Source organism: Macrobrachium rosenbergii, chromosome 4, assembly GCF_040412425.1.
Source record: "Macrobrachium rosenbergii isolate ZJJX-2024 chromosome 4, ASM4041242v1, whole genome shotgun sequence".
Lineage (NCBI taxonomy): Eukaryota > Metazoa > Arthropoda > Malacostraca > Decapoda > Palaemonidae > Macrobrachium > Macrobrachium rosenbergii.
The window spans coordinates 31,287,501-31,315,327 of record NC_089744.1 but is presented as its reverse complement, the minus strand read 5'-3'; the positions used below and the strand labels follow the sequence as shown (position 1 = coordinate 31,315,327).

Here is a 27,827-nt window from a genome sequence, read left to right as displayed (position 1 = left end):
ATACAACAATAAATAAATCATGGTTGTAGCTTTTATCAGTTTTGAAATATTTTCATATAAATCATGATAAATAGAAAAAATCCGACCTTCGGTCAACTTTAACTCGACCGAAATGGTCGAAAACTGCAATTGTAAGCTAAAAAAACTTACAGTCTAGTAATATTCAATCAATTACCTTCATTTTGCAACAAACGGGAAGTCTCTAGCACAATATTTCGATTTATGGTGAATTTTTGAAAAAAACTTTTTTTACGTCCAGCGTTTTAATTCATGCATCATTTTGTGATAATAATTTCTCTGTGTTGCTTTGATCGTTTTACAATTTGTTATATACCAAAATCATTGCAATATAGTGTACAATACAAAGAAAAACAAATAACTCATTAGCTTTAACCGTTTTGCTCACAGCACGATTTGTATACAATATATGAAATTTTTTTTCGCGCTGTCATATATTTCAGTATTTATATATGATAATGATATTTTTTCATTTCTGATGGTTGCATACTAAACTTCAGGCAATGACAAAAAAAGGAGCCCAAATGAACTCTTAATCTTAAAAACTAAAGCGTGCTGTGATTTTTGAAAAAAAAAAAAAAAAAAAACTTTTTCCGCTTTAGCGCTAACTCCCGAACGCTGCCGGCATATGGCAGACACTTTTGTAAATAGAGGCTCAGCATTTAGGGGTTAAGTACCTTTCCCAATATTTTCACATAAAGCTTAACCCTTGATGGACGGATCCCCTCAATAGAGGATCTAAAACAGGTCTTGGGTGGTGGACGGATCCCCTCTGAGGAGTATTTATATTAAGCGCCATACGATTTGGCTGTATCAAGCGGGAAAGAGTTTCCAACACTTCAATGGCCCACAAATGAATTGTGGCAACTAAAGAATTCAGCTCAGCTCAGATGTGGGCATCTCATGGAATTTAGTATTGTTCTTGCCTTGAAGGGAAAATGTCTTGCTCCTTTCTCTCTCATAGCATCTTTTTATTTATTTGCTCATAAATATGCCCAGGGATTGCTGTTGGTTTTAGTTCTTACCTTTTACGATATGACGTCAGTTACAATAGTAAGTTTACAAAGAAATATTAGGAAAAACGTATAAATCCAAAAAAAGTTACTGCATTTCCCGATCTCAGTAAATTTAAGTAAATATTTTACAACAAATATGCTCAGAATTTGTTATTGATTTTATTTCTTATTTGTTATGATACCATGTGAGCTGTAACTATAATTTTAAAAAATAAAAACAAAACAAATTATAAGAAAAAACATGTATAACTTGGTAAAATTTACGAGTGTTTTGTGAAAGAGGCCCCACACAGGGTTGTAAATAGTCACTTTCAACTTCCCATGGAAGGTAGGGAAAATTAAAAAAAATTTTTTTTTCTGAGCTCGTCCCTGTGTCACCCGGTGAAATTCCATACTAACACGAATTTCTAGGTATAAATATTGCTAAATATACCAGAGAAAAAGCTTTCAGGAATGCTGGGTTACTACCCCAGATCGAGCGTCTTCTATAATGAAGACGTCGGTATAAGCAAGGGTGAGTGAAGGAATCACAACCACAGAACCACACTCGAAAGATATCCCAATGGCAAAACCCCTCGGAAGAGCGGAGAGCCGTACCAGCTCCCACTCACCTCGCCCGCCAAGCGGCGACCCCAGCGCCATCTGAACTCATTCCATTTCTAGCACGTGATTTGATCACTGTTTTGTTTGTGGCTTGTGTTTTTTGGCGTATTTTGCCTTTATTTCAACATGTCGTCAAGCACCTTTACTGTTTCCAAGTTAAGTATTATCTTCTTATGGGGTTTTTATGATAAGTTTGGCTGTTTTAGCCCGTATTTATATATTATACGTGGTTTTTGGTGGGACGCTACGGTGTCCCCTTGTCAGCCATGTCGACCGCGAGGTACGCCCGTCCAGCTTGTTCTGTTTGGGTTTCTCTTGGTCGGTTACATTGCTTATCGTCATCCCCCTAGGATTCCTCCTGGTGGTCTTGCCTAGGTTGGGTCTTTGGGGTATCCTCTAATGTTAATTTCAGAGAACTTCCCATCATAGGGTTCTTACATTTAGGGTTCCCGTAGTATTTCCCGCTTAGGTGTCTCCCAGGATGTTTCCCCATTGGTCAGTTATAGATTTATTATTATGTTTGTGCTTGATGTCATGTTTTATTATATTTTAAAATATTACTATTATTACCAAGGTCAGGTACAGTCCTATCTGTTTACTTCCTGTCGCTTTGTTGGTTAGGCTACGTGCCAAGCACAAGCTGATATTAATGTCTAGTGTATATATTTAGTATTGGTGATTAATTATTTATTATTTCTGGTTAACATCCCTGTCCTAGCCCTGCCTAGTGCAAGGTTAGGCTTTTCCTGGTAGCCTATCTGGCCTCCTACTCTCCCTTGTACCTTGGGGTAGGTTAGGTGAGAGGAGGGGATCAGCAGGTAGAGGAGTTTCTGTTGTTGTTCCATCCACCGACCGTTGTTTGGGTTGTGGAGTGAGACCCCATTGTCCTCCCCTTCTTTCGGAGGGGTAGAGGTTTTTCCCTTGGGTGTGTCTCCTCCACGCTATTTTAGCATTCCCTTACTTTACGGTTCTGGCTGGCCTTCGACACAGGAATTTCTCTCCCTGTTGGTTCTCCATCCCTCCCTTTCATTCTCCCCTTCGTATTTTATAGACTGCGTCTATTACAAGGTGAGAGCGTGGGGATCTTAGGCTGCTTCCCTTTCCTTCCTGTTAGGGGTAGGCCTAGAGCTCTCCCCTACTTGGGTATTACTTTACCTAGTACGGCTTTATTACAGTTGAGATGGGTTCACATCTTCCCTAGTCTCCTGTTTTCCTCTTCTCTGGTCTAAGCCCTTCCTTACCTAGCCTTTCCCCCTTCCCTAGCCTACCCTAAGTCAACTCCTTGTCATCTCTCGCGTGTGTGACATCGGTCCCCGATGATCACCCCGAGTACTTGGGTCCTCCCTGGTGGAGGGATTTGCTCCCTCCCAGGGATGGTTCCTGGTGACATTTGCCTTGACTTTATGTTTCGTTTACCCGCTCTCCTCGGATTGAGTGGGTTTTCGAACATTCTCAGGGTTGCCCTTCCTCCCTCCCATCATCTCCTGTCCTCCCTTTGCCTCCCGCGTTCGCCTCGGCGTCTGGGTCATTCTAGTCGGATTTGATTGGCGCTTACACCTGCCCATGTGGGTCCAGTTGTGTTTTTGCCTCATCCTTCTTGTGTACTCTAGCGGTAGAGGCTTGGGATCTCCGGTGGTGATGGTACCAGACTTCGGGGGACTCTACCTCATATATGTTGGTGTTAACTGGTTACTTTACCACCCTCTATATGTATACATTTGTTACTGGTCCCCAAATGCTTAACCCCGCCATCGGGTTGATATATATTTACTTTAATCTTATATCAGAGTCCGGTGATCCTTCCCTTGGGTTCCGCCGGTTTTATTACTGGCGTTCCTTGTGGTAAGGGTCCTGTCGATTCACTCTCTCGTTCCGCCGGAGTATTCCGGCAGTCGAGAGACTTTTTGCTCACCATATTTTAAGTATATGAGGAGCAAAGAAATGTTGATGTTCACTGGTTCTTTACCACCCTCTATATGTATACATTTGTTACTGGTCCCCGGCGGCTTAACCCCGCCGTCGGGTTGATATATTTACTTTAATCTTATATCAGAGTCCGGTGATCCTTCCTTTGGGTTCCGCCGTTTTTATTACTGGCGTTCCTTGTGGTAAGGGTCCTGTCGATTCAACTCTCTTGTTCCGGAGTATTCCGCAGTCAGGAAACTTTTTGCTTACCATATTTTAAGTTTCTTTGCTTAGTAGGTCCGTCTCTGACGGGGTTTTTCATTCCACCGGAGTTCTCCGGTAGCATGGTATGAAAATACTTATCCCTACATAGTTTAAGTTTCTTAGAGTGGTAGGTTCATATACTTTTCACACTTACAGACTGTTCGTTGTGAGGAGCCCGGATGTGCCGCCATCCTCCACCAACCCTACGGGCATGTGGTGTGTAGGACCCACGCTGGCTGTGCGGTCCGGCTTGATGACTTGATCGCCTGGCATCCGGACGGCTGTGAGGTGTGCTTCGTGATCGCATGGGATGTATCCAGGACGAGTCGGTAAGCTGCTTACTTCCGCTTTTTACCACGTTAGTCACAGTCTATTATTTGGTCACATCTGGCTCTTATATTAACACGGTATTAGCCCTTTCTTGACTCTCTGCTCCCTTTCAGGCTGATGAGTCCTCCAAGAAAGAGGCCTTGAGTCTCTCCACGCCTGGGTGGCTGGGTTCGGGAGGAATGTTCCGTCGGAAGCCTTACGTCCTCGATGAAAAGCTGAGGACCTGCTTTACCCGGCGCCCGGATCGCTGCGCGGCCGTACCATCTGACGTGGCCGCACCTATCATCGAGCAGATCCGGGCCGCGACCCAGCCCCTGCAAGAGGACCCCCTCTACACGGATGTTTCTGAAGACGTCGCCGCGCTCGACCTGGACCTCGAGCCGATGCTCACCGAGCAGGACCAGGGGTAGGTAGTGAGGTACGTGAGGCAGTGGGGCGGGCGCCCTCTTTGATTCCCCTCCTTCATCATCCTCTTCTTTTCAGGGCTTCACTAAATCTTCTATCTTGGGGACAGAGCTCAGTCTACTGTCCCCAAGTTGAAGATTGTCGTTGAAGGCGAAGGCTATAAATCCTCGTCTTCACGGAAGGCATCTCCTTTCCCCGTCGAAGCCAAAGGGTGCTGGCCCTTTGGCTTCTGGGAGGCAAAGGGTGCCGAGTACCCCGGGCAAAGGAGCGAGTAAGAGGGCGGCCAAGCCCAGCCCTCCTCGCCAGCCTGCCTTTGACCTGGAGGCGTTTGCTTGGGAATGTTGTTGCAGAGGTTCTCTATGGAGGTAGAGGCTAAGCTCAGTAAGATTACTGAGAGGCTTCAGAGTCAGGAGACTCTGATCGCTGATATGGCGCGCTCCGGTGGGGCCGGAGTGCACTATCAGATCCCTGACACTGCTGCCCTCCCTCCTTTTGACGTAAGGAACCCATGGCGTTTTGCTCTTCGTGCTATCCGGCATGAAGACACCTTGACCATTGAAGGTCTAGGTACCAGACGTCTAGAAGAACTGGAGTTCTTCCCGGCTGATCTCTTGCCCCCCTACCCAGGCTTCGTTAGGCTGACGGAGGAAGCCTGGGTACGCTCAGACAAGGTCCCTAGAGACGGTGATCTTCCCTAGGGATCAGGCGCAATCTGCTCTCTTTGCGCACCTTTACCGAGTGGCAGGCGGAGAACACGGTTGACCCCCTTCAAGGGCAACTTCACCATGTTTTCTCTCGGTGATAGGCTGCCCACTCCTGCCTGAACAAGGTTGCTATCGCAACCGCTCAGGCTTGCTTGGAAGGCAAACCCTTGCCTCAGCTCGGAATCAGACCCACGTCTCTGATCTTCCCAGGGGTGACGAGTTCTGGAAAGACGCCCGTCCACATTTACTGTCGGTAAATTGACGCAGATTGGCGTCAAACCAGTTCAGCGAGCAGCTTCCTAAGCTTACAGAAGCTCTCCTGAAGGCTGAGTTCGAGGCACGGTGTTGGTTGAGCCGGGTCTTTGAACTTCGCTGTGCCTGTCAGAAGCGACCGCCGTCTCCTTTGCAGAGGAGCCACTGTTTCAGGTTCTGACTAAATCCCTGTTAGCAGGGTTCCAGTCAGACCTGTACGACTTCATGGTAGCAAAAGATGAACTGCCGTGAGTTCATCTTTGCTGATGCCACCATTCGTCATGAGCCTAACAGACTCATGAAGAGTTCTTTCTGGGGAGACAACCTTTTCCCAGAAGATGAAGTCTCCAGTGTCCTGGGCAAAGCAACCAGGGCCAACCAGAGTCTGAGCTCCCGGTGGGGTATCTCCGCCTTTAAGCGGAAGACCTCTGAGTTTGGCGGTTCCCAGAATAGGCCTGGGAAACGTTACAGGAAGCACAGGAGACCACAACATCAGGCGGTTGTTCAGGCAGTTCGGTCTCGGCGGTGAGCCAACCCCGTCCACCTCAAGGCCCAACCCCAACAGTATGTGCTGGTTCAACCAGCCCAATCCCTTGCTGCGCCCTCGTATGTCTCCTCGCCGGTGTACAACCCCTACCTATGAAGGCCGTGGGGTCTTTCACGGCCTTAATAGGAGCGCAAGGGGGTAGGGTCGAGCCCCCTTTCAGAGGCAAGGCTGCATCCGTCTCCGGGGAAAAGTGGCCGCGGTAGAAGAAACAAACCTGCTTCCTCCCACTGAGACCAGTCAGGTAGGTGGACGCCTATACTGGTTCAGAGACCAGTGGTCCTTCAGTCCTTAGGCACACAGCATTGTGTCCAAAGGTCTGGGTTGGAGCTGGATCAAGGGCCCCCCTCCCCTGACCAGGTTTTACCAGCCTTCCTCCAAAGCCCTACAGGACTTTGTGACGGAGCTACTCAACAAGAGAGCAATAAAGAAAGTGAGGCACCTCAAGTTTCAAGGCAGGCTGTTCACTGTCCCCAAGAAAGATTCCGGCCAGCAAAGAGTGATTCTAGATCTGTCGCGTCTAAATCTCTACATACAATGCGACAAGTTTCGCATGCTTACAGTTGCTCAAAATGACTCTAATGCCGCGTGGAACCGTCACCACCTCTATCGATCTTTCAGACACTTACTATCACGTCCGGTTATTTGAACTTCTCTCCCTTCCAATTGAACAGGAGAAGTCCCACCTGACTCCCCGAGTCTCGGTTTCAATGGCTGGGTCTCAATGGGACCTAACCTCGACAAGCTATCCCTTCCGCTGGCAGCGGAAGGAAATAGCTGCTGCTACCAGAAAGTTTCTAATAGGCAAAGTAGCCTCCCGCCGGACTCAAGAGAGGATTCTCGGCTCTCTTCAGTTTGCTTCAGTGACAAACCTGCTCTTAAAAGCGAGATCAAAAGACATAAACAGAGTGTGGCGGAGACGAGCCAATGTCAGGCTCAGAGACAGAGTCTCTTCAATCCCACAAATCCTGAAGAAAAGGCTTCTGCGCCCATGGTCCTCAGTCCAGGGTCTTTCGAAGTCTGTCCCACTTCAGTTCCCCCCCAGCTCTGGTAATCCACACAGACGCTTCATTAGCGGCTGGGAGGATACTCACCAAAACAAAAAGTACAAGGGACTTGGTCTACAATGTTCCGTCAGTTCCATATAAACACCTTGGAAGCTATGGCAGTGTTTCTAACCCTAAAGAAACTTCGCCCCTCCGGCCAGATTCACATCAGGTTGGTGTTAGGCAGCGCCGTGGTGGTTCATTGCATAAACAGGGGCGGCTCCAAATCAAGTCGCGTAAATCAAGTGATGTTTGCCATCTTCTCTCTGACGAACAAGCACGGCTGGCATCTGTCAGCCACCCACCTAGCGGGAGTGCGGAACGTGGTGGCAGATTCTCTGTCCAGACTAACTCCGTTGGAGATGGAATGGTCCCTGGACGGGGAATCATTCAACTGGATCCGCCGCCGGGTTCCGGGACTCCAAGTGGATCTGTTCGCCACGGAGAGCAATCACAAACTTCCCTGTTATGTGGCTCCCAATCTGGATCCCCATGCCTATGCCACGGACGCAATGTCTATAGATTGGATCAGTTGGAAGAGAATCTACTTGTTTCCCCCAATAAACATGCTGTTGAAAGTCCTGCACAAACTCAGGTCATTCAAGGGTCGGGTAGCCTTGGTAGCCTCCTATTGGCCGAAGAGCAACTGGTTCCCCCTTCTCCTGGAGCTCAAGTTGCGGTGTCATCAGATACCCAGACCCAAACTGACTCAAGTAGTACAAACCAAGACTGTGTCAGCTTCCTCAAAAGTCCAGAATGCACTGGCTTTATGGACTTCAAAAGTTTGCCGCACAGAAGGGAGCAAACATTGACCCGTTAACACTCTGTTTCTGGAATCTGATAAGCGAGATTCTACTCTCAGACAATATGATTCCGCAGTCAAAAAACTAGCATCCTTTTTGAAGGCATCTGAAGCTCAAACTATGACTACTAACCTAGCGGTTACCTTCTTTAGGTCTTTGTTTGAAAAAGGCCTGGCTCCGGCCACTATTACTACAGCTAAATCAGCTTTGAAGAAGGTGTTCTTATATGGCTTCAAGCTTGACCTAACAGATTCATACTTTTCTTCCATCCCTAGAGCATGCGCCCGTCTGAGGCCATAACACGCCCACATTCTGTTACCTGGTTCCTTAACGACGTTCTGAAGCTTGTCTCAGATATTAATAATTCTCAGTGCTCTTATCTGGATCTGTTAAGGAAGACCTTATTCTGATTAGTTTAGCTTCAGGTGCCAGAATCTCAGAGCTGTCCGCTCTCTCCAGAGGTGTCGATCACATTGATTTCCTCCCGTCGGGAGAAGTTCTCCTTTCCCCTGATCATACGTTCCTAGTGAAAAATGAAGACCCTCAGGACAGATGGTCTCCTTGGAAGGTGGTGCCTCTTCCACAAGACCAATCCTTATGTCCAGTCCATATCTTAAGGGCTTACTTACAAAGAACTTCTCAGTGTACATCTGGTCCTCTTTTTATCAGGGAAAAACGTGGAACTCTTTCGTTGAAAGCTATAAGACAGCAAATTCTGTATTTCATTAAACAAGCTAACCCGGATTCAGTGCCTAAGGCTCATGATATCCGTGCGGTGGCTACTTCTACCAATTATTTTCATAATATGGATTTTGCTGAACTTACCAAGTACACGGGATGGAAATCACCTCTAGTGTTTAAACGCCACTATCTAAAATCACTCGAAGCTCTGAAATTTTCTGCAGTGGCTGTGGGGAGTGTCATTCCCCCACCTTAATTTACCCTTAGTCCTTATCCTTTCACCCCCCCGCCCGCCTACCTCATTTATTTCTCTGCCTGTTCTCCTGGATCAATCATGCCTCACTGCCTAGCTCCTCATTATTGATACTAGTATTGTTAACCTTAAGAATGTCTTGGTGTATATGCTTTTGCCATGCTGTTGTTTAGATTTAGCCTAAGAGGTACCTTGTTTGTTTTGCATTATGCTTTCTGTACCTCTCCTTTGTGTTGAGTAAATTATATTATTCTTGTCATTGCATTGTATTGTGTTATGGTATTCATTTCACCTGTACTTACCTGTGATCTGATACACTGTTAATTGTTTTGAATTTTTCATATTAAATCTAGTTTTGCATAGCATTTGCTTTTATTCATTTTCACCTCCTCTTTATTTTTGTGTCTTTGCAGTCTTGGCATGATTCTCTGTTACTCTTTTGCCGGGTGACACAGGGACGAGCTCAGAAAAGGGATTTTGACAAAGGAAAAATCTATTTCTGAGGGAGGCCCTGTGTCACCGGGCGACCCTCCCAGTGTCTGGTTTTCCCCCCCGGTTTGGGCATGCCAAGCCTGGGGGTGGTGCTAGCCTGGAATGAGTTCAGATGGTGCTGGGGTCGCCGCTTGGCGGGCGGGTGAGTGTGGGAGCTGGTACGGCTCTCTGCTCTTCCGAGGGGTTTGCCATTGGGATATCTTTCGAGTGTGGTTCTGTGGTTGTGATTCCTTCACTCACCCTTGCTTATACCGACGTCTTCATTATAGAAGACGCTCGATCTGGGGGTAGTAACTCCAGCATTCCTGAAAGCATTTTTCTCTGGTATATTTAGCAATATTTATACCCAGAAATTCGTGTTAGTATGGAATTTCGCCGGGTGACACAGGGCCTCCCTCAGAAATAGATTTTTCCTTTGTCAAAATCCCTTTTTTACACCATGTGCATTTGCATATCTTCTGCTTTCCATTGATGTGTTTTTTCTTAAACTGGCCAACCTTAAAGTTTGCCTGGTCTGGGGGGGCTGCATGATATATAATTAGCCTGTCCTTTAAGGGTTAAACAGACTTATTCTTCTATAATTTCCATATTACAGGGCATCCCCTTTTCTTTTGTATACCAATGCTGTAAGTTTCTTTTCCTACTCTTTTGAGTCCAAATTTTTCTTTATTAGGTTTTCACACAATTTGGGAGCAAGCTCATGGACCACCAGCTTGTACAATCTACTGGCTGCAAGAGACCCTCCTGACCCACAGATAAGAGTTACACCTCAGCCAAAACACCATGAGATAACTCTGGCCATGGTAATCTTACCAAAGATCTCACCTTCAGAGTGGAACATACAGTCCTCTCCGAGGATGAGATGGTAGGCAAAATTGATGCCTAGGTAACCTCTTTGAGATTATTAAGCCCATGTATAAAAAAAAATAATTTCTTGTAATTGCTATTCCAGGTCAGCAATTAGACCCCTTGGGAGCAAGGGCCTCTCAGCACCCAAAGGCTCTTCCCCCACACAAGCCCCCACCTGTCCCACTGAAGGGGTCACCCTTAAGTTGATGGATGGGAGGATGTCAAGCTATGGCCCAAAAGAACTGCTACCATGGGGTCATACAATGGAGAGAGTGGGTAACTCCCTCCCTCCCCTATCTCCACCACGTTACCATCCTTGTTAGTCAGTTTGAAGCTGGTCCAGAGCATGCACTGTAGAATACTCCACATATGAAAGGCATAGTGGTTTCATCTTAACTGGAAAAAATCAATTTTTTTCTAGCAAATCCATTACTGATAATGCAAACGCTCACCTCCCTAACATCTAAGAAAGGGAATGAGACTCCCTTTCATTTTTCAACTCTGCAGGTCCCATATCTTCCTTTATCAGGTATTCATATGTTCTAGCAACCTTATGAACGACCAGCTATACTACTACTTTTATTAAGTCACTTGTTACCCGACATGGTCCTAGAGCTTTTTCAGTTTCATCTTCCTGAGGACCTTTGTAACCCCTTCACCTGTTATGTTCTCTATTAGTTCATCTATTATGCCAGTGTCCACTGGTTTAACCCATTTTCTTCATCCAGAAGGTTTTCAAAATACTGTACTGCCTTCATTGTTCAAGTACCTCTTTAACTTTAACTACAATTTGTCCCTTTCTATCTTTTGCATTTTTACATCTTTACTCAACCACTTTGCTATCCTACCTACTTTCTCAATTTGTCTGCCCCAAAGACTTTGGCAAGGAGTGGCACACATTACATTTTACTTATCTTTCTTATTCTATGGTAAGTAAATTCTCAAAACTTGCCTTGGCTAAGTTCCCACTAACACCGTATCATTACTGCATCATTTTTACACCATGCCTTATACAGTACTATAGATTATAAGTCATGTCAGTACATGTACAGTACTTTATTTCAGACCTTACCTCCAGCCCTATTTTTCTTATTTTTGAGTAACAGAGCCTTCTTTCCAAGAGTATCTGCAATAGCTGGCCATTTATCTCGGTCCTCTATTTTCACTGTCACATCCCATGGGAGGAGGAAATTTGTTCCAGATAGAAATCCAGGCTGATCACAAATTCCTGAAATAAAAATAATTTGAAATGCAATTACTCGATTGGATAATATAAACAATGAAGACAAATTGGGTACACACCATTACCTAACCATACCTTTTATGTCTCTTGATTAATCCTGAAAAGAAAACAAGTTTAAGACACTTGCATTCATACGAAGTAAAAACCATTAACACATAATAACCCAAATCCTTAGTGAGGAAGAAAACTGCTAGCCTGCAAAGCAAATTTTGTCTAATGATCTCATATCTCTCTTGTCTGACCCTAATGACAAGGAATATGGTAATCTTAAAACTCCATTGGTTTTTCTCTGTATGTTACATCCTGTTGTTATATATATCTTACCCTTTCCTGTATTCAAACATCCTTTTCTGAATTGACAAAGTTCCTTCTCAAGTTCATTTCTGGTCCTTGCCCACAATCATACCTAAATGCTCTTGGCTGTCCACCCTAAGGTGTTTCTGGACATACAAGTATAATTATTATTATTATTATTATTACTATTATTGAGGCAAATCTTGATGCCCTACGTACCAAGTAGACACATTATTATTATTATTATTATTATTATTATTATTATTATTATTATTATTATTATTATTATTATTATTCAGAAGATGAGCCCTATTCATATGGAATAAGCCCACAGGGGCCACTGACTCGAAATTCAAGCTTCCAAAGAATATGGTGTCCATTAGAAAGAAGCAACAGGAAGTAATGGGAAATACTGTACAGAAAGAAGAGACCACTTAGTAAAAAAAATCAACAAATAAATAAATGGATAAAAATTTAAGTAAATTATTAAAATGCATGGAGAATTGTATTAGAGTAGTAATAGGCCTTGTGCAGTACTTCCTTCTCTTTGTCATCATATATTTTCTCATTCCCACGCTTTATGTATGGTGAAGTGTTAGTTTTGCTTCCCATCAGTCTTGCAACGGAGTTCCAAAATTGTTTTGGGTTATTGTACTGTATTTCTGTGTTTTTTATTAGGTCTTCCCAATTTTCATGATATAATCTTGAGTTTTCTTGTACTAACTGTTCTTGTAATGACACATATCTTCTCATTAATATGTTGTTCCACCCTGCTATAAGCACTGTGTTTTGGATGTTGTTGTAATTTATTGTATCAATTTCAACTTATCACTACTAATAGCATGTGGAAGTGTGGTGTATTTAGTTATGGGTATATGATTTTTTATTGCTTCCTCTATATTTCTGTACCATTCTTTAAGCTCACCATCTACTATTTCTTTTGTTATTTCTATTTCATTTGAATTTATTCTTGGTTGTCTACTCATTTTTCCTTCTATTTCATTTTTGAAGCTTTCCCAACTTGCTCTTTTTATATTTGGTATTTCTAAGGATGGAATCATTATTGGATTGGTTGACAATGTAATTACTATTGGTATATGATCGGAGGAGGTTGCTGGTCCTCTTGTAACGGCAATATCCAGGAGAATTTTATTTCCCAATATTATAACTGGCTTTCCTTTTCTGTTATTTGCTACAAAGGTATCAAAATCAGGTCCTAAGTGTATGATATACTTATTATTTATTAATCTGACTATTTCTTGTCCTGTGTAATTAGAGTGCCTATATCCAAATATTTGGTGTCTGGCATTTAGATCCGCAATGAGGTAGGTTGGTTCTCTCCTGTTCATTAACTTCATGACATCCGGAAGTGGGAAATAATGTCTTCTTGGCGGCTTGTAAGCTGTAGCGATCACTATTGGTCCTTTGTTAGTTTGAATTTGGACTGCTAAAAAGTCGTCTTGGAAATCGTCTATTATCTTATGTCTAATATTACTCTTGATTGCTATTGCAATTCCTGCAAAGGGATCAGCAAAGTTTTGCGTATATGTATTATATCCAAACATTTTCAGAGTTTCATTTCGTTTCATACCATGCTCATTGATTAATATTATGTCAGGGTCTTCTTCTCTATATATACTGTATAATTCAAATTTCTTTGTTTTCCAGGATTTCATGTTGTGCTGAATTATTTTAATTCTTCGTAGAGTTGGGTCCATTCGAGTACAGTGGTCTAGTAATTTTGTTCTTTTTCTTTCACTTTTCCGTTTTCTGGTGTTATTAGCTACTGGCGTAGTACTTTTGATGCTGAAGTTGATCCTGTGGATTTTGTAAGATGGGAGAGTTGGAGAAACCTGAGAAGCTTGGTAGTGAGGCTTGTATTTCTTCTGTTAATTGATGCTGCGTTTCTTGCAAATTACTTATGCGTCCTGAGGATGGATTGGTGAGTTCGAGTCCTAACTGGGCTCAATTCAGTGTAAAGTCTTCATCTGATGAGTCGTCTTCTGAGCTCTCTGCTGTGTTTTCTTCATATCGTGCAGTCTTGCATATAATATTGTATATCCTGAGTTGCTTGTAAATCTTCTGCTTTGCTTGTATGGTTTTCTTGTCTTTTATTCCTTTCCATGGTACTTGCTATCATGTTTATTGTTTCTTTAGAGAAGTGTATTGTAGGTAAATTGTTATCTGCTAATAGCTGTTTATTACTGAGGGGGTAGAATCCTTCTTTTAGCCCCAGTTTTATTGCTAAATTTGTTATTATCGTGATTCTTGTCTCTTCTTGTATTCTACTTATATTATTTTGGATGTTGTTTGCATTAGTCTGGCAATTTCCTGTATTAGTGGCTGTAACTTTGGTGTAACTTGTAATGTTGCTTGTAATGGATGTTGCATTTCTGTTTGCTTGATCTCTTGAATTTTCTTTTTATTAGGGCCTTTCTCACTGGACATTTCGGCAAACTGCAAAGTTCTATGTTGTTGATTGCAGTTAACCCTTAAACGCCTACTGGACATATCATACGTCGACTAAAATTGTCTGTTGGCTGCCAAGTGGACATACCGTCACGTCGACTACAAAAATTTCAACCTTCAGTCAACTTTGACTCGACCAGAAATGGTCGAAAAACGCAATTGTAAGCTAAAACTCTTACATTCTAGTAATATTCAATCATGTACCTTCATTTTACAACAAATTGGAAGTCTCTAGCACAATATTTCGATTTATGGTGAATTTTTGAAAAAACTTTTTCTTATGCCCGTGCAGTAACTCGGCCATGAAAAATTTCAGAAATTCTTCCGTCATTTTGTCATAATTTTGCACTGTTCTATATTAGCCGTTACATAAAGTTTTATATATGAAAATGTGTGCAATTTCATGTAAAATACAGCAAAATACAACCCATGGTTGTAGCTTTTATCAGTTTGGAAATATTTTCATATAAACCACGATAACTGATTTTCATATAAACCACGATAACTGCCAAAATTTCAACCTTCTGTCAACTTTGACTCGACCGAAATGGTAAAAAAACGCAATTGTAAGCTAAAACTCTTACATTCTAGTAATATTCAATCATGTACCTTCATTTTACAACAAATTGGAAGTCTCTAGCACAATATTTCGATTTATGGTGAATTTTTGAAAAAACTTTTTCTTACGCCACTCGTTATAAATAACTCGGGAAAATTTCAGAAATTCTTTAAAACATTTTGTCGTAATTTTTGCACTGTTCTATATTAATGTTACATAAAGTTTTATATATGAAAATGTGTGCAATTTCATGTAAAAATACAGCAAAATACAACCCATGGTTGTAGCTTTTATCAGTTTGGAAATATTTTCATATAAACCACGATAACTCATTTTCATATAAACCACGATAACTGCCAAAATTTCAACCTTCTGTCAACTTTGACTCGACCGAAATGGTAAAAAAACGCAATTGTAAGCTAAAACTCTTACATTCTAGTAATATTCAATCATTTACCTTAATTTTGCAACCAATTGGAAGTCTCTAGCACAATATTTCGATTTATGGTGAATTTTTGAAAAAAACTTTTTCCTTCGTCCACGCCAGAAATTCTTTAAACGCGTTGTCGTAATGTTTGCTTCGTTTATATTAGTCGTTACATAAAGTTTTATATATGGAAATGTGCGCAATTTCATATAGAATACAACAGAAAATAACTCATGGTTGTAGCTTTTATCAGTTTTGAAATATTTTCATATAAATCACGATAACTGCCAAAATTTCAACCTTCAGTCAACTTTAACTCGACCAAAATGGTCAAAAACGCAATTATAAGCTAAAACTCTTACATTCTAGTAATATTCAATCATGTACCTTCATTTTGCAACAAACTGGAAGTCTCTAGCACAATATTTCGATTTATGGTGAATTTCTGAAAAAAAAAAAATTTTTCCTTACGTCTTAGGAGTAACTCGCCAAACATCTCAGAAATTCTTTCACACGCTTGTCGTAATGTTTGCATCATTTTATATTAGTCATTACATAAACTTTTATATATGAAAATGTGTGCAATTTCATGTAGAATACAACAGAAAATAGCTCATGGTTGTAGCTTCTATCAGTTTTGAAATATTTTCACATAAATCAAAATTTTTCAACCTTTGGTCAACTTTAATTTCGACCAAAATGGTAAAAAATGCAATTGTAAGCTAAAACTCTTACATTCTAGTAATATTCAATCGTTTACCTTCATTTTGCAATAAATTGGAAGTCTCTAGCATAATATTTCAATTTATGGTGAATTTTTGAAAAACATTTTCCTTACGTCTCTGCGCATGTAACTCGGCCAACATCTCAGAAATTCTTTATCATGTTGTCGTAATATTTTCACCATTTTATATTAGGCGTTACATAAAGTTTTATATATGAAAATGTGCGCAATTTCATGTACAATACAACAGAAAATAACTCATGGTTGTAGCTTTTATCAGTTTTGAAATATTTTCATATAAATCACGATAAATAGAAAAAATCGACTTTCATCAACTTTAACTCAACCAAATGGTCTTGAAAAACTGCAATTGTAAGCTAAAACACTTAGTCTAGTAATATTCAATAAATTAGCTTCATTTTTCAACAAATGGGAAGTCTCTAGCACAATATTTTGATTTATGGTGAATTTTTAAAAAAAAAAATTTTTCAATTCAGAAACATTTTAATTCATGCATCATTTTGTGATAATATTTTCTCTGTGTTGCTTTGATCGTTTTAAATTTGTTATATACCAAAATCATCGCAATTTAGTGTACAATACAAAAAAACAAAATAACCCGTTAACTTTAACTCGTTTTGCTCACAGCGCGATTTGTATAAAATTATATATGAAAAATTTTTTTTGGTGCTATCATATATTTCAATATTTATATAATTAATATTTTTTTTCATTTCTGATGGTTGCATACTGAACCTCAGGCAATGACAAAAAAGGAGCCAAAATGAACTCTTAAGCTTAAAAACTAAGCGTGCTGTGATTTTTTGAAAAACTTTTTTCCGTTTGGCGCATAACTCTGCAAACGCCGCATACGGGAGACGTTTTTGTAAATAGAGGCTCGGGCGTTTAAGGTTAACACATTTTTTTGTATTTTCTTTACATTCTCTGTATGTATGATCATGTGATGAACATTCAGAGCATATTTTATATATATTATCTTTAGGGCATTCCTTAAGCAGATGCTCATAAGAGCAGCATCTGTAGCAAAATGACAAATTTACAAATATATCCTCTTCAATGTGTTCACTTGGAATGTATTGGTAGGCTACAAACAATTCTTTCTATGGCTCTCTTTGCCATCTTCGGTGTTTCAAACTTTATTTTCATGGAACTTAAGAATTGTTTTGGATTTTATCACCTCATCCACTGCAGCCCATTCGTTTTCCTCTTGATACTGTCTTTAAGGTCGTTCTTTCATGTATTCTACCATTGTAGCGTCTTTTCCCATTTTGCTACTTTTGAAACAGTTTTCATGGAATTATATTCTGGGGGGTCTATTACCTCAAACTCTTCATTTGCAAAAACTGTCCTGTTCTCTGAATTAAGAATCTTTTCTGAGTCATCTTCGTGAACACTGACAAAGAATGCTGTGTTGGCGTGGATTACTCTTTTTGACTCTAGCCTGGATGGCGCCTATACACTGCCATAACTTGAGCCGATCTACTTGGCTGCAACTCATGCGGTTTAGGACTATTGTCTTGTATCTTAATCTTCATTTTGAATCATGTTATTTACTTTTTCTTGAAGTTTTGCCACAAAGAAGGGTGACACATAAACCTAGCTATGCTGGCACTGAAATAGAGGCCAGAACGATGCCAAGACCTAGAATCGATCAAGATTTTTGAAAAACCTCACGGGCTAACTCCTCGGATACTAGGCAGTCATGAGAACACGCAAAATGTAAAATGGAGCAGACTGGACGTATTTTACGTTGACAAAAATTGTCTGTCGGGTGCTGAGTGGACATAAAATACGTTGACTACAAAAAGTTTTTTTTAAATATTCGCGGAAAAATAGTTATAGGCCTAGTTTGCGAAAAATTTTAAATCATGCACCTTGAGGGATGCTGGGAGTTCATGGATCATGCTGTTGTTTTGTTTACAAGCGTGACCCAGCTGCGCATGCGCGAATTTCTTTCTTCTCGCACTAGAAGCATCAGCGACGCATCGTCGGAGAGCGATTTCTCAACGCATTCGTGTTTTGCCGAACTTGTTCAAGTGTTAGAGTATTTGTGACGCAGTAGGACGATTGCAGAGATGTCCCAACATCGTCAGGACCGTGAAAGGCACGTATTGCCTGTCGGTAGTGAGCGTGTGAGGCGAGTTTTAGATTTGGATGCTGGAGAGGGACCAAGTACCCAAGGTGACCCAGCTTTTCAACGCCGTGTTGTATGGCCACGTGTGGCTGAAAGGGGACCAAGGACCGCACTCCTGTGCCTTTTACAACCCTAGGAAACATCGGGTGTCCTGAGGGGCATTCGTAGTTCATTGGGAGGCCTCAACAAAAGGACATTAATGAGTACTTGTTGGAGCTCAATCGAGAGCAGGTGGAAAGTCCTCATTTTGATAGCAGTTGGTCATCTAGTGACGATAACATCACGCCCAATGTCAGTGATGACGAGTATTTGCCCCCAGTGTCTGTACGAGAGCCACAGCATGAAAGTGAACTTGAGTTCAGTGGTTTCAGTGCTTATGAGGGAGAGTCTGAGGAGGAGGAGGCGGCACTGATTGTGGCTGGTGGGGACGAGACAGAAAGTGATGGTGAAAGTGAGGGAGATGGGCCAGTGGGGGGGGGTGTGAAGTCGTGCCCACACATGGGCCCGTAGAAGGTCGCAATGTCGCAGCAGTTTAGGTGAAGGCCGTTCATCCGAAAGTGATGAGGGGTGGTTGGAGGACCCCACCCCACCTAATATGCATCCATTCACGGCAGCACCTGGACTGACCGTCCCTGTGCCTCTCACTGCACTGGGGTTCATTCACCTCTTCCTTACGCAGGAATTGCTGGAATACCTCGTTGTAGAGACGGCAGATTGTCGTATCGATGGCGGAGCTGCAACCTCACGGACATGGCGCATTTTTTGGGGCTCCACATCTTCTTTGGAATGATGCCTGCTACCGATGTCAGGCAATATTGGAGGCAGAATTTTTGTTTAAGTACGCCCAATGTGCCCGGCATTATGCCCTGTGATAGTTTCCTGGCGTTGGACATGTATTTCAATGCCTTCAACCGAAGGGCCATACCCCGGAATAACCCAGATCGCCTCATCTTAGTCCGCCCAATGTTGGAGTACATTCGTGAACGGTGCCAGTTTCTCGTGGTTCCTTCCAAGAACCTTTCTTTGGATGAGGGGATGATGCCATACAAAGGGCGCTCTAAGCATAAAAGTGTACAACCCCAAGAAGCCAAAGAAATATGGTGTGATAGTTATTTTTATTACGGAATCAACACTGGATACGTCCTTTTGACTTCTCTGTGTATTCTGGGGTCTTCTCACGCTGCGTGGCACTGTTTTCAAGTCTTGTGGATCGTTTCCGTAACCAGGGATACACCTGTTTATGGATAATTATTATAACTCGTTAGCCCTGGCCCAGGAACTGTATGATGCAGGTGTGCACGCCAGTGGTACCCCTTCTTGGTGCGTGGGGCCCCAATGTCCTCAAGAGGTTCATTAACCGCAACATCTGGCAAGAGGAGAGACAGAGTGGCGGCGGAAGGGAGATGTCTTCAGAACATCTGTTGGAAGAGGGTCTGACTCATAACTCACCTCATGATTACGACCAGTCATGAGCCCATCCAAGAAGAGGTCGTTCAGCAGAAGAAGACACGCCAGCAGGGACGAAATTTACGTATGAGGAGTTTCGTGTCCAATGGCCTACTGTCATTGGGCACTCACAATAAAACATGGGAGGAGTTGATCTCTTTGATCAACTCATCCAGTATTATCCCTTTGCCAGGAGAACCAGGAGGTGGACACAGAAGCTCCTCAAACACCTCCTTCAGTTGGCCCTCCAGAATGCCAACATCCTCTACTGTGGGTACAATTCAGACACCTAGAGCTTGTCCCACATCCAGTTTTTCGAGGTGGCTGGGAATGCCCTCATAAACGTTAATCCTGAGGAGTGGCCTTCCAACACCGCTCCCCTGCCCCGAGCTCCAGATCTGCCCCAAGAGGATAGGGCAGATGTCGCTAGGAGGGCCAACCTTGGTCATCCTGCTCCTGCCGACGCCGCCCTGATGATGCCGCCTTGGCTGCTGCCGCTACCCTTGATGATGCCGCCCCTGCTGATGCCGCCCCCCTGGAGCTGTCCCTGTCCCTGCTGCCGCCACACCTACATTCCAATGTCCCGTCGGTAGTGGACCCTGTGTGTCGGTTGCAGGCAGGGGATCACACACTGGAGCCCCCTAGAAGGGCGTAAAAAAACAGTGCAAATTTATGTGTGCCATATGAATGGCAGAAGAAGAGACACCAAAAGAGTCTGTTGCACCTGCAAGGTAGCACTTTTGCAGGATCGGGAGTTGGACCGCAAATACCACACCGCGGTCATACTGTATTTGGAGTGTGCCTACCCAGGGACACTGGAGGGCGCGTGCGGACTGCCGAATGGCGCCCATCTGCAGTTAAAAAAACAAGTACGTCTCCTCCTCCACCTGTACCTCGTTTTCATGTCGAAAGGAAAAAATGCAACACTCTTCAATGGAGAAGGGAGAAAACAAAAATAGAACGAAGAGTCAGGATTACGAGTGAGTATTCTGCATTGATTTTATATTTAATTTTATATTTATTACAAGTTTTTATATATCTGTATTTATTGGTTTTGTATATAATTTCATTTTATGCAAAAAAAAAATGTTCACCTGCATTCCTTTTAGTTACATATTAGTACCAAAATAAAAAATATATATATTATCTATATAAAATTGTGTGTTCAGTATTATGAATGTATTATATATATATATATATATATATATATATATATACAGTAGAACCCAGTATTTTCAATTACTTGAGGACAATGTATCAGAATTCAACATGAATGTTGAGTAAATTTTATTTTTGATTCAAACAACAAACCAGAATCACTGTTAATCATATGATGTTTTAGAAAAAAGGGTTTGTGTGTGGCTGCCGCTCTAGTTGCTTGTTGGTGTTGTTCCCATGCTTATTTAAAAGCATTTAAAGCCCAATTTAACATTTGCTGCTGAAATGTTGAAAAACAAACCAGATTATAACACATTAAATTAATAATACAGTATTTATAAGCAGCAAATTCTTTATCAGTCAAAATGTTATCATAAAATTAAGAAAAATGTATTTTTTTTTCTCTGGTTGATAACTGTTTGGCAGAATAAAAAAAGCACCAAAAATATCCTGGTGATTATAATCTTAAAATTTATAAACATTCAATACATTCCATGGTAAATTTCAAACAAAAATAGTCTACTGGAATTGTACCCGATGCATCTAAAACATCTTTCAGTAAATATTTACTGAAAGATGTTTACAGTGATTTTTACCTTTTCCAAATTAGACTCTGTAAAAAAGTTTTACCATAAGTGCAGGCAACATGTTTATGTAAAAGGCCCATACAATAAATGGCAATAGACCAGTTTTTTTCCATCTGCCAAAACTTATCTTGAAATTATTTTTCTGGTTTTATGATAACAGGTTTTATTATGTTGTTATAAATACTGTATTATTAAAATCAATGTGATAATATCAATTTGCAACTAACACTTATCATTATTAACAGTTTGAAGGTTTCAACTAATGTGTATTTTGAATTTCATTCTGGTATTTCCTATAGGCTACCTAGCAGTGAAATGCTCTTTCTATCAGTTTAAGAAAGACATTTTAAAATGAAGAATAATTTTTTGATACAGTATGCATTTAAAAATGTATAAAATGCTTCTGATAAAGAGAAGTTATTCAACTTGTCTGAACTATGTAATTTCTGTAAGTTTTGTATAAAAGGCAAGGTTGGGGTAATGACTGTGGTTCAAAATGGATTAATCCATTTTCAGTTATTTCTTATTACAGAAATTAACTCACCTTGACCCCTCAATCAATCTCTTGAAATCTAACTTCTGGAAAAAAATTATTTGAAAACCAGGTTCTACTGTATATATATATTACTGCTGTTCGCTCTCCATGTATTTAGAAGGCTGAATATTAGTCAATTGAATTTAGAGAAATCTCTGCCCACTCAATTTAGAGCTAGCAATTCACCCTGTAAGAATCACCTCAGTAGACAAATGGCATGAGCATAGGCTGGAAAGTTTATAAACAAAATATGCTAGGGCATTCAGGGACCTAAGCCTCAGAGAGGGTTTATGCTCAATGACCCCTAGTTATCCCCTAAGCTTTATTCTATGCATTCACGATGCCTTTGTCAAGGTCGGATTGCCAAATTATTTAAGAAATATACAATTAAATCTGGCGGAACGAATCAAGTTTGCAGAAATTCACAACACTGAACCAGGGTGGCGCTGATGCGTGCCTTGATATTCAATTCTTTATTACTTTTACTCCTGAAATATTATCATCTTAATTAGTGAATTGGGAAGACTGCCAGAATACGACTCCTGTTGATGGTCCCTCGTTTGCGGCGACTTTCTATGACATTTAAAATTTGGTAAGTCCGATTCTTGTTGAAGCACGTCGATTGACTAGTACTTTTCTGTATTTCACATTTTTTCTTTGTTTTTTTCCTTCAGCCACCACTTAGGGTATATGTGTTTACAAGTCTCTCTATTAAGCCAAATTATTATATTTTAGCTTCAACCCATTATTCCAGTAAAATAAAAAAGGATTTTTCATTAAGCAAAATCAATTAAATCTCAGATGCTTTTTGTATGCCTCGCGTCGCAATGTTTGGAAGAACCGTTGCGTTTAAAATCAAATTCATCTCAAATATTCTTGTTAAGGCTAATTACCCTTAACTGGCGACCTTTAATTGTCCAAGAAGACTGTCTTTGAGGTTAACTTTTGCAAAAGAAAAATGGCAGGTTTTTAGAATAATATGTAATCTTGGTTTGCAGGGCCATAAAATTACGTAAATTGAATAATACAATATGATCAATAATCAAGACCCTATATCACTTAACAATATATATATATATATATATATATATATATATATATATATATATATATATATATATATATATATATAAATAACTATATATAAAAGGATTTTGACAAAGGAAAATCTATTTCTGAGAAGGTCCTGTGTCACCCGGTGAAATTCCATTACAGCACGAATTTCTAGGTATAATATGCTAGATATACCAGAGAAAAAAGAGCTTTCAGGAAAGCTGGGTTACTACCCCAGTCGAGCGTCTTCTAGGAAGACGTCGGTATAACGAAGGGGTGAGTGAAATACCACTACCACGGAGACTTACTCGAAAGATCTCTCCCTATCAAAACCCCGGAACAGAGCGGTGAGCCGTTACAGCCCCTACACCAAACACCCGCCAGGACGGCGACACCAGCGCCACCTACCTCATTCCATGCTAGCACTAACCCCAGACTTGGCATGTGCAAGAAAAAGGGGGAGCCACTAGGTGAGTCAGGGAGGGTCACCGGGTGACACGGACCTTCCTCAGAAATAGATTTTTCCTTTGTCAAAATCCCTTTTCTGAGTCCAGTCCCGTGTCAGCCGGTGAAATAGTGATAGAGAATCATGCCAAGGCTGCAAACTACGAGGAAAAAAGGTAATCTGAAGAAAAACAAAATTTACAAAATAATTTTAATCAAGCAGTTTTAATGAGGAATCTCTAACATGTAAGAAAAACACTAAATCCTAAGGCACATTAAAACTTAATACTATGAAAGATTAGGGAGGTCCCCAGCACAACGGGGAAGGGTTCCCCAAAAATCATTAAAAAAGTACAATATTACATGAAATTGGATAGGAACAATGGTGCATACAAATAAATGGTAATATAATCTTAAAACTACACACGTAAACTTAAGCTAAACACGTAAGAGACAAGATCAATTGGCAAATAAAATACACAGTGCATATACATATATCTGGGGTACATGGAGCAAAATAAAACTGCCCAGTACCCCACAAGAAAATACAATCATAACATGTCAGATTACAGTTTCCATCAACAGAGACAAGATACATCAATATGAGGAGCAAGGCAGTGAGGCATGATCAACCAGGAGGATAAGCAGACAAGTAAATGAGGCAGGTGGGCGGGGAAAGGAAAGGATAAGGATATGATTAGTTAAGGTGGGGAGATGACACTTCCCACAGCTATGGTAGAAAATTTCAGGGCTTGAGCGATTTTAAATAGTGGCGTTTAAACACTAGAGGTGATTTCCAACCCGTGTATTTAGACAATTCTGAGAAATCCATATTATGAAAGTAATTAATGGAAGTAGCAACTGCTCGAATATCATGAACCTTAGGAACTGAATCTGGGTTGGCCTGTTTAATAAAATACAGAATTTGTTGTCTTATAGCATTCAGTGAAAGAGTACCACCTTTCTCCCTGATAAAAAGAGGACCCGACTTACTCTGTGGAGTTCTTAAAAGGTAAGATTTAAGTGTATAAACTGGACATAAAGACTGGTCTTGTGGAAGGGGCACCACCTTCCAAGGAGACCACCTGTCTTGTGGGTCTTCGTTTTTAGCTAAAAATCTAGGGTCAGGGGAAAGGAGGACCTCTCCAGGAAGGGAGGAAGTTCACAAAATTATCACCTCTAGTGAGAGCCGACAGCTCTGAGATTCTAGCACCTGAAGCCAAGCTAATCAAAAATAAAGTCTTCCTTAACAGATCCTGATAAGAGCAATGAAAGTTATCCATCTCTGATGCTAACTTAAGGACGTCATTGAGAAACCACGTAACAGAATGTGGGCGTGATACGGGTCTCAGACGAGCGCATGCTCTGGGGATGGATGAAAAATAGGAATCTGTAAGGTCGATTTTAAAGCCGTATAAGAAATACTTTCTTCAGGGCTGACTTGACTGTGGTAATAGTGGCGGAGCAAGGCCTTTTCAAACAGTGATCTAAAGAAAGAAACTCCTAAATTAGTCGTCATGATTTTGGCTTCAGATGCTTTTAGGAAGGAGGCTAACTTTTTGACTGCTGAGTCATACTGTCTAAGAGTAGAATCTCTTTTATCTGATTCAAAAATAGAGTGTTGACAGGGTCAATGTTTGCTCCTTTTTGGGCTGCAAATTTTATAAAGTCCATAAAACTAGGGCATTCTGAATTCTTGAGAAGCTGACACAGTCTTGGTTTGTACTGTCTGGGTCAGTATGGGCTTGGGAATCCGAAGACTCCGCAATCCCAGTTCCTGAAGAAGAGGGAACCAATTGCTCTTGGCCAATAGGGGGCTACTAGGGCTGGTTGACCTTTGAATGTCCTGAGTTTGTGTAATACTTTCAACAGTAAATTTATTGGAGGAAACAGATAAATTTTCTCCCAATTGTTCCAATCTATTGTCATTGCGTCCGTGGCGTCGCCTGAGGTCCAGGTTGGGGCCACATAACAGGGGAGCTTGAAGTTGCTCTCCGTCGCGAACAGATCCACTTGGAGACCAGGAACCGGCGGCAAATCCATTTGAAAGATTCCACGTCCAGGGACCACTCCGTCTCCAACGGGTAGTCCTGGACAGGGAATCCGCCACCACGTTCCGTACCCCGCTAGGTGGGTGGCTGACAGGTGCCAGCCGTGCTTGTTCGCCAGGGAGAAGATAGCAACCATTACTTGGTTTACTCGACCTGATTTGGAGCCGCCCCTGTTGATGCAATGAACTACCACTGCGCTGTCAATACCAACCTGATATGAATCCGGTTGGGGGGCCGGATTTTCTTTAGAGTTAGAAAGACCGCCATAGCTTCCAGGGTGTTTATATGGAACTGCTGAAACATTGTGGACCACGTTCCTTGTACTTTTTGTTTTGGTGAATATCCCCCCCCAGCCGCTTAGGGAAGCGTCTGTGTGGACAACTAGTGCCGGAGGGGGAAATTGAAGCGGAACTGACTTGGACAGGCCTCTGACTGTGGTCCAAGGCCGCAGTCTTGTTTTTAAGATTCGAGGGATGGAGGAGACCTTGTCTCTGAGCTTGACATTGGCTCGACTCCGCCACACTCTGTTTATGTCTTTTAGTTTCGCTTTTAAGAGCAGGTCTGTCACTGAGGCAAATTGAAGGGACCCAAGGACCCTTTCTTGGGATCGGCGGGATGCCGATTGATTTTTGAGAAATTTTCTGGTGAGAGATGCTATCTCCTTCCTCTTGGGAGGCGGGAGAGATAACGTGTGAGCAGACAGATCCCACTGGAGGCCCAGCCACTGAAACCGGGACTCGGAGTCAGGCGGGACTTCTCTCTGTTCAGCTGAAAACCTAACGACTCCAGGAAGTTGATGACTATGGACGTAGCCTTCTGACACTCCAGAACTGTTGGTGCCCAAATTATCCAATCGTCCAGGTATGCTGCTAGGGATATCCCTCGGGACCGGAGTTGTTGAACTACCGTGTCCGCCAGCTTGGTGAATACCCTGGGCGCAATGTTTTAGACCCGAAGGGCATGACCCTGAAGGAGTAGGCTTGATTCCCGAGTCTGAAACCGAGGAACTGAGAGAAGTTCCGCGCAACCGGGGCGTGATAATAAGCGTCTGAAAGATCGATGGAGGTGGTGACGGCTCCACGCGAAGTAGAGTCCGTACCTGAGCTATTGTAAGCATGCGAAATTTGTCGCATTTTATGTAGAGATTTAGACGCGACAGATCCAGGATCACTCTTTGCTGATCTGAGTCTTTTTGGGAACAGTGAATAACCTGCCTTGAAACTTTTAGGTGCCTTACTTTCTTTATTGCTCGTTTGTTGAGCAATTCTGCCACATAATCCTGTAGGATTGATGAGGGTGGCTGGTAAAACCTGTTAGAGGAGGAGGTTCCTTGATCCAGCTCCATCCTAGACCTTTGGACACAATGCTGTGTGCCCAAGGGCTGAAGGTCCATTGGTCCCTGAACCAATAGAGGCGACCACCTACCTGTGTTTCTCTCAGTGGGAGGGAGCGGGTTTATTCCCTCTACCACGTCCAGGTTTTCCTCTTGGGGTGGTGTTGGGCTTCCCTCTGTGAGGGCCCTGCCTCTTCCCCCTTTGCGATTCTGTTAAGGCCGTGAAAGTAACCCGGCCCCTCTTAGGTGGGGTTGTATGCTGGTGAAGTAACATACGAGGGCGCAGCAAGGGAATGAGCTGGTTGGACCAGCACATATTGTTGGGGGTGAGCCTTTGAAGTGGAGGGCTGTGCCACTGCCGAGACTGGGACGGCTTGGACTACCGCCTGCTGGTGGGGCCTCTTATGTCTCCTAAACCGTTTGCCTCCTCTCGTCTGGGGCCCGCCAGATTCTGGGGTCTTGCGCTTGTAGGTGGAGATGCCCCAGCGAGCGCGAGACTCTGGTTGGCCCTTGTAGCCTCCGCCATGACGTTTGTAACCTCTTCTTCTGGGAAGAGGTTAGGTCCCCAGATCGAGCTCTTTACGAGCTTGTTAGGCTCGTGACGGATAGTAGCATCGCGAAGATAAACTTCCTGCATTCCAGTCTGGCCATGATGAATTCAAACAGGTCAGACTGAAAGCCAGCTAACAGGGACTTAGCCAAGACCTGGAAAAATGGCTCGTCCGGCGCAGGGAGGCGGCAGTGGCTTCCGTGAGGCAGACGGAGTTCAGGGACCGGGCTAACTTAGTCCGGGCATCAAACTCCGCCTTCAGCAAAGATTCCGGCAGCTTGGGGAGCTCCTCACTAAACTGTGAGGAAGCACAGAGGGGTCCAACTTCCCGACCGTGAAGGTGGACGGAGCATCCATCCAGAACTCATCACTTCCTGGGAACACCAGGGAAGTGGGGTCTGTTTCCCTTAGCTGTGGTAACGGGTTACCATCAAAAGCACGCTCGGGCCGTAGCCAGGCGACTTTGTTCAAACAGGGGAGTTGGTAAGTTGTCTCCCAGGGCAAACATGGTAAAGCTGCCCTTGAAAGGAGTCAACTTTGTGTTGTCTGCCTGCCACTCCGTCAGAGTGCGCAGGAGAGACGACTGAGCTTGGTCCCTAGGGATGATGACAGTCTCCTGGGAACCTTATCAGAA

At 42.4% G+C, this 27,827-nt stretch overlaps 1 protein-coding gene across 5 annotated transcripts in view; it reads right to left on the bottom strand.

The window, feature by feature from the left end:
* Positions 1-27,827, bottom strand: part of LOC136832175 (nonsense-mediated mRNA decay factor SMG8-like) — a 169,974-nt gene that overhangs the window by 9,971 nt on the left and 132,176 nt on the right. For all 5 annotated transcript variants that reach the window (XM_067092946.1, XM_067092940.1, XM_067092930.1 and 2 more), the window contains one exon: positions 11,238-11,393. In XM_067092946.1, coding sequence (XP_066949047.1) covers positions 11,238-11,393 — 156 coding nt within the window. The remainder of the gene's footprint in view (positions 1-11,237; positions 11,394-27,827) is intronic.